This window comes from Talpa occidentalis, unplaced genomic scaffold (assembly GCF_014898055.3).
Source record: "Talpa occidentalis isolate TD23 unplaced genomic scaffold, MPIMG_talOcc4v2.1 talOcc4.12, whole genome shotgun sequence".
NCBI classification, from domain to species: Eukaryota; Metazoa; Chordata; class Mammalia; order Eulipotyphla; family Talpidae; genus Talpa; species Talpa occidentalis.
In genome coordinates, this window is record NW_023601212.1 from 57,548,197 (window position 1) to 57,560,648 (window position 12,452).

The 12,452-nt window shown below is 44.2% G+C and overlaps 1 protein-coding gene across 2 annotated transcripts in view; it reads left to right on the forward strand.

The window, feature by feature from the left end:
- ASTN1 (astrotactin 1) overlaps positions 1-12,452 on the forward strand; it is a 315,040-nt gene that overhangs the window by 272,159 nt on the left and 30,429 nt on the right. For both annotated transcript variants that reach the window (XM_054693451.1, XM_054693450.1), the window contains exon 17: positions 6,108-6,376. In XM_054693451.1, the coding sequence (XP_054549426.1) occupies positions 6,108-6,376 (269 nt within the window). The remainder of the gene's footprint in view (positions 1-6,107; positions 6,377-12,452) is intronic.

Consider the following 12,452-nt stretch of genomic DNA (forward strand, 5'->3'; position numbering starts at 1 on the left):
ATAGATAGATAGATAGATAGATAGACAGACAAATAGATAGACAGGATAGATAGCTATGGATGTGCTATAAATGTGAGTATATATCTATGAACTAGGTAAATGAGTTTCACAGATGAAGAAAGACCCTGACCCCGGGGCACTCACCTCATGTAGAGAGAAGTGACCAGTTGATTCCCTGTCCTCTCTTGCATGATTATTAATCCATCATATTGCATTTTGTTCAGATCTCCGAGAGTATGTCCCATGGCAGATCTAGGAGTTCAAATTCATTCAAAGTGACCTGAGCTTCACTGTCCAAAGAGATGATTAAACAGTCCAAAAAACTGATTTGAGCCTCAGTGTGTGCACAGAAATGTGAATTCAGATGACTCCAGGACATCTGGTGTGGCCGGTTGTGGCCTGAGGTGGCGATGGGTGGGCAGTTGGACTGGGCTACTGGTGTGGGTGGGCTGTGGCCACGCTTCTTTGGCCACATCAAGCTTTTTTTATCTGTGGATTGTGAGCAGTCTCAAAAAGCTGGGATCTGATTAGTTTGCTTTTGATTTTTTTGCTGCCTAATGAACTGCCTCTGTAGCTCTAGCTGTGATGTCATTAGCATCTCATTGCCTTGGGCCCCAACTCAAGAGATTCTTAAACAGTGGCAGAATCCTACAGGAAGTATACCAATTTACTTCCTAACAATGAATTCACCTTTGTGACCTGTCAGATCCTCTCAGCAGAGCAGACCCTGCATGAGGACAGCTAGATCACTTTTATCACTCTTAGCTGCTCCTGAGGCTAGATGGGTCAATATGTACATGCCTAAGGCCATAGCCACATCCACAGAGAGGCTCTGAATATTGAGGATGCCAATATTCTCATACCATGATATTCCACTGGGGAAATTCATCCATTGTGTGCTGGTGGATACAGATTTAGCCTAAAGCAAATGGCATTTATTTATAGCAAACCGTATTTGCAAAATGCTTTGCAGTTTGGGGGTTGTTAACTACATTCCAGGTTGGCTCTTCTGCTTGTAAGGAAGCTAAGGGGCATGGTTGGACTCCAGAGCCTCTCCTGAGAGCTTTAGGGGTGAATACTTGCAAACAGGGGTGAGTGGGGCCACATATGTTTATTTTGATCAGAAGTCACTTTTTCAATTATAATGCCTTAAGATCTTGAATATTGCATATGTCTTATACCCAGAGGCTATATACTTGTTGAAATAGAATATTCATGTTATTAAGAAACAACAGAGTGTCTCAAATTGCTAAAGTATCTATGCAGGATCTAGAGGATAGATGAGGGAAGAAGCACCAAAGACTGTCATTGGAACAGGGAATGGAAGGGGAGAGGCACTGAACCCTAAAGAAATAAGGTGGGGTCTCCTTCCAGTGACTCTCAACACACAACCCTCTCTCCGGCTCACTCCAACACTGAAAGGGAGTTGAAAGTGAGTGTCACAGATCACAGTCTCCTGGAGTTTTAGGATTTGAACTACTCCTTCACTTGACACAGACATGATGGTTATAGGTACTCTCTTTGGGCAAAGGGAGATTTATCTAGGCTTTCACCACTGGGCTCCATCATTTTGAGGAGTATTTCCCAATTGTGTCTTTAACTGCGCATGGAAAATGCATTTCCTCTTTGAAAAATCTCTCTCTCACACACATCTCTATTCTTTGCTGGTGCCTGAATATATGGCTTTGGGGAGTTCACTTCTCATTACTTCTGTATAAATCCAGCTCCTCTCTAGACAGCTTCATCCTGCACAATGAGGGGACTGGGGCACAGTTAGTCTTGACCTCCAGCAAAACTGCTGTATATGGACCTGAGTATTTTTAGGCAAAGGAAAATGTGGCTCTGAATTAAAGCAGGACTTCGGTGCCCTGCTATCACCTTCCCCCGCATTCTCCAGCCTGTGCCTCTCCACTAAGTTTGCCACCAATCCAGGGCTGAAGGATATTCAGGGGGATTAGCTGCAGCTTGATTTTAATTGGGATAGCCAGAGAGAGCAACAAGGGGAGCAGCCCCTGAAATGTTTGCAGCAATTACAGGTCTTAATGATGCAGAGCTGGAGGGCAGGGAGGCAGCCAGACCAGCAGCTCCAGACTGTTTCTGGTCGTTTGTGTGTTTGGAGCTGCAGCGCCCTCTCGTGGCCCCGATGGTCTGAGAAGGGCGCATCCCATAGTAATGGATGGGCAAGGTTTAGAGAGAATACAGACATGTGTAAGGGGTTGGGGTACTTGTGGATTAAGGGCAAGAAAAAGAATCTAGTGACATTTAATCCCTGCTTGAAGCAACTTTTACTCCATTTATTGGCTATGGTGGGGAATTTTTATTTTCCCTTGTGAGTTTTATTTTTTGGTCATTATCTGTGACTATAATTTTTCACCGTAGGATATGCTTTATGAAATTGTTTTACTCATTAACTTTTTACTATCCTGTGGGAAACAAGTTACCTCCACAATTTTTAAAAAGTAGCCATGTGTTACTTTTCCATAAGTTTATTCTCCTTGGTGTTAAAATGGTCACTCAAAATTTACCCTTTTTTCTCTCACTGAAGTCTTTTAAGACTTGATGTCACCATCTAGTGGTCAATTTGTGGAAATGCATCTCCCAGCCTCTCTTGAAAACGTTCTCAACCAGGAGGGGCTTGCACTAAAACATTGCATCGGATGGTAAAGTGCTTGAGGGACCCGCAGCCATGCCTCAGTGTCTCTGGCAAGGTTTGCATGGTGAAAATTTTAAAATCTTAATGTTGTAACCAGTGAATGCTGGCATTGGGCTACCTGTCGTTACCGGGAGCCAACTGAACAGGGACAGGAATTGAACCTGTAATACGTACTTTATTGCCTGAAAACCCGTTAAAACCTGTTAACCCCCAAAACCTGTTCTGACATCTCATCTCATGCCGATTTTTTCTGTGAACTTAACAAAGATAGTTAGCCATAAGTGAGCCTCCCACCACACAGCCTATCACAGTCACTGCCCTGGTCTTCATCATGTCCCCAGAGTTTGTCACCAACTTAGTCATCTTGACTCAGGTAAATCCTGTTTTCCTTGGCCTGGAAAAAACATTCTGTTTTCCTGATGGTGTCCATGTCCGGCACTTTCTGATGGCATCACTGGGGCAGAACTCTCAGTTCAAAATAAGAATTTTAGTTCAGAGAAAACAGATTGTTAATCACATAGTGTGTGCATGTAGCCTGTGCTGTGGTACGTGCAGACTCCTATATGGTGCCCTTCACTTTCCCCCTAGTCCTTATCAAGTTGAAGCAATGTATTTTTACCAATGGGTGGAGGAGTATCAGGATTTCATTCATTTTCCCAATGAATGAAAGCTTGTTTTTTAAGAAATCACACCAAGGATCCAAAGACCTCATCTCATCCGGACTTGTTCCCTCCCAGCCTGTGCAGAGGGTTGAAGAAGACTGAAGGCCTGGTCTGGGGCTAAGTGTGGACAGTCCTACCAGATAGTGGCTACTTTATGAACACCCCAAGCCATGGAGCATCCCGCAGAATGGAGTTGTGTAAACCTGAATGTCAACAAAGATTTCTACGTGGCTTAGAAGGACTTTGGGGCTAGTTGGTGTGGTCATTGTATCCCTGTGCCTCCTGTCTGATTCTTAGTTTTGAGTGCACAGTTGTATAGTTCTCTTATAACCTAGGAAGGGCTTGAGTTCAACTCTGGGTCGGTTATTAAACAAAATGCACATGTGAAATAGATGATTGTGTATTTATAGCCACTGAGTGAGTCCTTTGCCTTGGGCTGCAGAAGGAGCCTTATCAATGGAAGCACTGGGTAAAAATGCCTCATCCACGTAATGATGGTGCTCATCTGGGAAACCAAATGCTCAAAACGCCTCATGCTGCTTCCAAATGGGTTCATATTACAGAGCAAACGAGGGAGAATCAGATTGCTCCCTGAACCCCATAAGAGAGAACTCTTAGAAAGTCGATGAGTCGTGTCTCACAGTCACCTTCTGGAACCACTTTGCAAATCCTTCCAACCATCACCCCCAAAGATTCGGCCTATCAAATATCCCATCCTTGATCGGTCTAAGGGGAGCAGAATGAACGCTCTGTATCTGTCCACCATTTCCAAAAGCCCAATAATCTTTCCTGAAATTCTTTCATGTTTAGACTACAGCTGTACCACCAAGGGTCTAGGATCTCTTAAGGGACCTAGTACAGACACTTTCCAGCAGACATTACTTCCATCTTCCTTTGGAATTAGTAAGTCAAATGGAAAATCATGAAGGCTTGAAAGAGAATTTGATCAAGCAGTGCTTTCTCCTACCACAGGAACACACTGTTTTGTTTTTTTTTTTTCTTATATTTTTTTTTATTTATTTAAATTTTATTTTTATATTCCCCATACAATTACAACCCCCTTATTTTGACCCCAACCCCTCCTTTCCCCACCCCCCACCCTCCCATAGAGTGTCTCTAGTTCATGGTTGTTTGTTGATTTTGATATTTTCTTTCTTACAGTTATTTTTTTCCCTGGCCCCTTATTTAAGTTTTCTAGATTCCTGCTATGAGTGAGACCATCCGGTATTTTTCTTTTTCTTTCTGGCTTATTTCGCTGAGCATGATCCCTTCCAACTCCATCTATGTTGCTGCAAATTGTATGTGTTTATCTTTTTTGAATGCTGAGTAATATTCCATGGTGTATATGTACCACATCTTCTTGATCCAGTCATCTATTTTTGGGCATTTGGGCTGTTTCCAAAGCTTAGCTATTGTAAACAGTGCTGCTATAAACATAGGGGTGCAGGTGCTCTTTGGAATTGATGTTTCTGTGCCCTTTGGGTAAATACCTCGGAGTGGAATTGCTGGATCATATGGAAGCTCTATGTTTAGTAGGTCCAGAACTCTCCACACAGCTCTCCATAGTGGTTGGACCAGTTTGCACTCCCACCAACAATGCAGGAGAGGAACACACTGGTTTTTGTTGTTGTTGTTATTGTTGTTGTTGTTGTTTTGGTAGCTATTTCCCGTGTTTGTCACCAAAAATAAAATAAGAACTTTCCTCACTACCTTCTATTCATCAATGAAGGATGATATGAACCCAAACTTTTGGAGTAGGCCTTTTTGAAAAAGTCAAAATTCCCTCCCCACATTCAATACATTGATTAATAATTGAAACAGAGAAATCCTATTCTTTTCCTATGACATGAAGTCTTTGGAATCAGGCAAAACTGAATTTATTTATTTATTTATTTTCAATATTTTTATTTTGACAATTTTTTTAAAGATTTATTCTACCCATACAAGAACCGGGTACAGGCCAGATGCGTGGGAGGGTGAGAGAATTCACCAGAGAGAGAGTGGGGAACAGAACAGGCAGATGGACTGAAGACACTGCCGAGGGGAGCAGCGGGCACGACAGGAGAGGTCTGCCTCGCCATGTGGGATTCTCGCCAGCTGTCCGGGATCGAACCGGCACTGCAGAGGCTGCGGACAGCTTCACAGTGCTACGCTCAACGGCCTACGCCACCAGGGAGGCCCCCAAACTGAATTTAAATTTCAACTTTCAGACTATGTTAACCATGTGCTCTTAAAGTGCTTGACCTCCCTTTAGTCATCTATAAAATGGGTGTCACAAAAAAAAGTATGAAAAAAGGGTGTGAGTCAATTTCAATCATAGCACAGGCTAGAAAGAGCTTACCTAAAATTTCAAAAACTACGATGATGATGGTTTAATGTGTGCTATTGTTTATGTGTTTAAAAAACACTTTGCTGTTTGTCCATTATATCGTGTAGAAGTAGGTATTGTTATTATCTTTATTTTGGGGACAAAGAAACTGAATCATAGAGCACACTGCTGCTACTGTTTGTCACACATGATAGTGGTCAGCACAGACTGAGCGGATCAGGGGAACTGATGTCTCTCAGAAAGGGAACATCTAGTCTTAGGTTTGGAAGTGCCATTCCCAGGTTTACTAGATACTAAGGGGATGGGTTTCCCAATGATGTAGGACAACAGACTCACACTCTTACCTCCTGGTTGATATTTTCTAACCTCTCAAGCATTGGCTTCCAGCACTTAAGGATTTCAAGGTCATGCCAATGCTTGCTTTTTCACTTCCCTCACTTTCTTTTCATTTCATGTCCGGCAGGCAACTCCCCATCCGATGAGTCAGAGGAGCGGGAAAGAGACCCCAAGGTGCTGACGTTCCCGGAATACATCGCCAGCCTGTCAGAGTCTGGCACCAAGCGCATGGCAGCTGGAGTTCGCATGGAGTGCCAGAGCAAGGGACGATGCCCCTCCTCCTGCCCCCTGTGTCATGTCACATCCAGCCCTGACACCCCTGCTGAGCCAGTTCTGCTGGAGGTGACCAGAGCATCCCCCATCTATGAATTAGTGACCAACAACCAGACTCAGAGGGTAAGAGGCCTGGGATTCCAGGCTCTGGGAGACACGGACAACAGCAGAGGACTTTCCAAATGCCCTGAGGTCGTGATAGGGTGCAGTTGAGCTCCATATAAGAATATAGATAGTAATACTTTGTTCAGCTAAACCAGGCACCTAATTTGCTTAGATTTGCATATCTGCACATTAAGTCAGATCAGTGTTGCCACAATACCCACCACTACTCTGGAGTCACAAATCCGCACTTGCTGGGAGGAAGGGTTGGGAGGAAGAAAGTAGCTGGGCAGAGCATTTGCAGTCACCAAAGTTATTGATCAGGAAGTCTGGGAAACAGTCATGAGAGGCTGGGCTCTGCCCTCACCCTTGTTGGCATGCGAAGGGAACCAGCTCCCTAACTGATCCCAAACTTGGAGCCAGCTGTAGCTGGTCTAGAAACATGACAGGTGTAGGTCTGAAATGGAAGGATCTGACAGTCTATCACTTGGGCTCTAAGAACAAAGCACCTTTTCCATGCAGATCTTTCTGCTCTATATTATGTATATTATGCCATTGGGTCATGACATTTCCAGCTTCTACATTTCCAGCCACCCCTACTTGCTTCTCTCTGCCTCTGCCTTTCCAAAGATACAAGGTTGAAATAAATGGACTCTAAAGAATAAGCTGGAGAAATGTGGTAGAGGCAATGACTTAGTAATTTCCTTGCTCTCTGATCTCCTCAAGGACACAAAGAACAGTGATTCAAAACACACACACACACACAGGCAAAAATAAAAGCAGTGAAACTCAGGGTATGGGACTGCTGAGACTATAGGCAAAGGAGAGCTTGGGGATAAGACAGTAGAATCACAGCAGTGAGCTGCTTACCTGCCTGAGAGGTGTGCCTGTCCAAGTGGGGTGATAATTGCTTTCTTTTTACTCTTTTAAGGAACACCTGGTGTGTCACAGTTTGTCTCATAGGTGATGCTCAAAGCAACAGAAAGGATTTGCATGTGTGTGTTTCTCTCACCTATCTGCTTCTACTGCAGATAGTTCACTGAGTGTTTGAAAATAAGGTTTTTCACAGGAACAAAAAGATAAATTGTTCCTTTGGCCTGCAAATTCCTTTTCAGTCTAATAGGAGTGAACTGAGGGAAGCAGAGAGGGAGAGGACATCTCTGGATGGAAGCTACAAAGAATGAGAAGGGAGGCTTGGGTCACCATGGAGACCCAATTTGCATTGGTCTAGGCTTATAGATAATAATGTTAATGGTTAGAAATGCCTGGGGGCACACACCTGGACCCAGATAAATTTCCCAAAGGCTTTTGCCCTTTTTTATCAATCTTATGACAGGACCAGCTCTTAGGGTTCTTATGATTGTGAGATGCTCTTCAGCAATAGCCATGAGGAAACTTTGAAAGAAAAATGGAAGTTTATGAGTTACAAGACCTGAAAAGTGCACAGCACCTGGGCCACCATGAGGTCTTAGGAGAGGGGGGCCATTGGTAGAAAGATAGAAAGAGAAAGTAATGACCTGGGGTCCTGCTTTTATTGGGACTAGGTCCAGGGTTTCAGAGCTTTAGTATTTATTGCTGGATTCAAATTGTAGAAGCTGGAAAGTAAAGCCTGCAGAGAGAGATAAAAGAAGGGAAAAGGACAAATCCCACCTGCATAGTTATCTAAAACACCAAAATCTGTAAAACAAAGGCCCTTATCTAGTCCTGGGCTGGGAAGGCGTTTGAGTTAGCCCTTTTGAAGTGGATGTTCTTTTGATATGGCAATCTCAGACACTAAAGAAAAATCAACTGTGGGAGTTTATAAGACGGGTCCCAAACTGCAATTGCTTATATCCAAAGCCCATTGCTCTGCTTACCTATCCCACTTTGTCTTCTGTGAGCACCCAAGGCTGCTGCAGGTGGCACCCCAAGAAGTCCTGTGCACTTGCCTGGGAGCTCATAGACCATCCTGTGAGACTAGGCATGTAGAACTGTGAGGAGAGAAAAGCTTGACAAGAAAGGAGGTCATGGGATCCCTACTTCTGTTTGAGGGCAGTGTGGGGGCACCCCGGGAGCCCCAAACTTGCCCACTCTATATGGGTTCTACAGTCTGCCACATCAAGATAAAACATACTCTAGTGCATAAGATCTTTAATGGAAAGGAACTTTAATTCAATTAGTGTGCAATAAAGAGAAGGGAAAGAATAATTAGCATAGTTTTCATACAAAACACCCAAAGTTACCCATTCCCTGGTGGGTAAATGCCCAGCCAAATGGGGTTAGCCCAAAGCAGGGCGCTGAGGTCCAAAACTTGCCACAGGTCTAAGATGCCTTCTGGTGGAGACCCATAGGAAAGGGGCTGAAGTTGCTAAGCAAGTCTGGAAGAAAAAGCAAAAAGCAAAATCCAGATTAAAAACTACCATTGTTAACTTCCGCACAGGTCTCTCAGCCACGTCTGCCTCAAGGGTCTTCTTCCAAGTCCCTGGTACAAGTCCAAGGCTGGGAAGCAAGAACAGCTTCTTCGCATTTCTCTCTGCTCCAAGTGCATCTCCCAGGTCTCCTTCTTCCTTCTTCTGTTGCAGAAATAAATTCTAGCCTTTTACCCAGTCAGAGGAAGAACAAGTGGTACTTAAGGAATGGTGAGGTCAGGAGAAGCTTTATTATTCATGCATGAGGTCCCAGACCTGGGTAGTCCCATAAGGTCTGAGCACTAGTCTAGGGACAAAAGGTTTCTTTTATACAAAACCATCTTACTTTGGTAACATTGGTCAGTGAGCACAAAAGTTTGTGACAAAAGACAGGTATTCAAGGACGCCCTGGGAGATCAATCAGCCTGGCGGCTGTCTGTCTGGCCTTTTTAAAATGTAACCTCCTTTAGGTAATCTCATCTAGATAGGCTTTAGAGAAGCAAAACTTGTTGTTTACATTCACTTTGTGTTATTTACTGCACCAGACCCATGACTCTTTTCGCAGGAAACAGGAAAGATTTCCTTTGCTTAGTAGTTCTCTTTGACTTCCAGTCTCCTCTCCAGCTTCTCAACCTCCCTGCTCAGCTCCACAATTCCTTGGGTGGGCAGGAAACCTGGAACCTCCCCTTTTCCTGGGGACCACCCTGACTCTTCCTGCAGAAGCATAGAAAACAAAATGAGGAAGCTAAAGAAAGTTTGGTCTTTAACAACCCCTTTCGGGGTCCCCAGTGTTTCAGACATTGGCCCGTTCCTGTCTCCCTGCACTAGTCTTTAAGACTTGGGAACTGTTTTCCATCTGGCCATATTTGGAATGCTTGAGTTTCTCAACACAGACTAGTTGATCTGAGCTGGAGTTCATCACATCGCCGGCTTCTTCTCTTCTTTAGACATATTCTTTCTTTGCCATTTTCTCTGTCCCTCCACTTTTCCTTCTATTTTCACCTCTTCTTCCAAGGATAGAGATGAGGCATGAGAAGCAAAAGAGAAGTGGAAATTGTTAAGTCATGGGAGTAACTTGGTGTGTGCTTTTATTTCTACCTCTAGTGCGTCTGTGGACTAACCTCTTTTGGCCTCATTGTCCTCTTCCTATTGAACTAGATAACCTCTGATGTCGATGTTGTCTATGATTGTAATCTAGAAATATATAAGTCAAACCATATAATCAACCATGTGGTGTGAGGAGAGTGGCTGCTCGTGGATCTAAGTGTGTATGATGGTTGAAGAATAACAGCCTCCACACCAAACATGAGAGCAAGCAAGTGTGCAAGTGTGGATTTATTTATTTTTTTGAAGATTTATTTTTTATTTATACAATAGCTGGGGTACAGGCCAGAAGTGTGGGAGGGTGAGAGGATTTGCCAGAGACAGAGGCGGGGAGCAGAACAGAAAGATCTACTGAAATACACTGCTGAGGGGAGCCGCGGGCGAGACAGGAGAGGCCTGCCGTGCCATGTGGGAATCTCCCTGGCTGGCCAGGAATTGAACCCACGCTGCAGAGGCCGTGGACAGCCTCAGAGCGCTGCGCTCAACCCGCTGCGCCACCAGGGAGGCCCAAGTGTGTATTTATTTTATTTTATTATTTTTTTTTTAAAAGATTTACTTATTTATTTATACAAGCACTGGGTACAGTCAGAAGCGTGGAGGGTGAGAGAATTCACCAGAGCCAGCGTGGGGAGCAGAACAGAAGGACCGAAATACACTGCTGAGGGGAGCAGCGGGCGGCAGGAGAGGTCTGCGCGCCATGTAGGACCCTCACCAGTGGCCGGGGATTGAACCGGCACTGCAGAGGCTGCGGCAGATTTGCAGCCCAGCGCTCAACTGCTGTGCCACCAGGGGAGGCCAAAGTGTGGATTTATTGAAGCAAGAGGAAAGAACTCCTGACACCAGAGGGGTCCCAAAGGACGATGCCCGCTTACTCCAGCCGTGTCCATGACTAAATACTGTCAGATTTCCTGTTGCCCAATGTGCCAGACTATTCATTAGGCACTAGGTGGTCGGGAAGTTTCATGGTGGTTATTTTTCTGTTCCCTAATTATCCTGTAACCAGATCTTACACTAGGTAGTGTCTTGCTCAGCAACATTTCAGTAAAACACTTCTGTTTTCCTGGGAGCTGTTTTGTTCCTTCTGTTCCTATATTGTTTAAAATCACTGTCCGATGTCTCAGCCTTTCTTGTTCCCCAAGTTCTCCTGGTCTCAGTTCCTCTCAGTGCCTCAAACAAATTTGAATTCCCCTTCCACCCCAAATTCTCTATGCTATGCTTCCATCTCACCAAGTGGCATTATTTTCTACCATGTTGCTCAAACTGGAGACAAAGGATGCTTCCTAGATTTGTCATTTCCTAATACCCATTCCAAAACCAAGAGCCACACATATCTTGAATCAACCCTCTTTTTATGATAACCCCTGGCATAGATTATTTTGGTTATCCATTACAACACAATGTCAACATCTTATTACTATGGGAGCCTTTTACTCATCTCCTATTAAATTAGTCAAATCTACTTTGCCTAATATGGACTTCTGATCATTTTGCAGCAAGGTAAAATGGCTCTGCAGAATCTATTCAAAACCACCCAAAGTCCTTAGCACATTATAACAATGTTAGTCATTATTCAATTCTGTCTTCATTATAAGACTAGGTTGTACCCAACCAAATAGATTAATTCTCTTCTACAATTTAATTCCTTGCGCTTCCTTTTAAAATAACACATATATTTCATGCACCTGATCCTTCAACCTTGCAATTCTCTCTCCCATTGTTGGTAGAATAGTATGTCCTAAATGAACTCTACTCACTGATGTTTTATGGACTCCACCTCCACTTCCATGCCAAAGAGATTCCAGGCACTAAGGATTACAACTCTCATCATGCCATGGATCTTCACTGATGCAGGGGGCATTGCTGGGAACTAAGGGTTAAGCAGTCATGCTTGCTATAGAATAGAACACATGTGGGCCTGGAGGGTGCTTGATTTTGCCTGCCTTTAGCATGCACCCAAGGTCCCAGCTCAGGTAATATAACTGTTACGGAGCAACCCCGATATAAAATGGGTTGTCTGGCTGTGGGTCCTCACCCGCGCACTTAAAAGAGACTTTTAGGCACACACAGAAGGTTAATAAAAGGTTTACTTGCAAGGGAAAGGGAATTGAGGAAATGTACAACTCAGGGAGAAAATAGGGAAATAAAGTCTTTAATGCGTCCTACCCGATCCACCGAACTGGAACCCCAAAGGCACTCCGAGAGCTGCCTGAGCTGCAAGCTGGCGGAGAGTCAAAAAGGGAATCCCCCAAAGCCCCCGTGTCTGGTTTTATACCAAACCTGGCTGCTTAACACCACCCTCAGGTTCCAGCATCCTTCCCTTTGGTGGTGATGGGATTTGTATTTCCCAGTGTCTTGATGGCTTTGGTCTGAAGTGGGGGTGGAGTCCACAAAGTCTGTATGGAATTAGCTGAATTAGCTTTAGGACATTCTTTTTCCCCTAACATTACCAGTAGGATATATTAATATATTTACCAATTAATCTCTCTCTCTCTCTCTCTTTCCCCTCTCTCTTTCAGTGCTCCCCCTTTTAATTTGGGGGCCCCAGTGTACTCTTCATTCTGCCTGCTAACACCAGGACTGTCCTCTTCCATATTTCTGCCACTGGC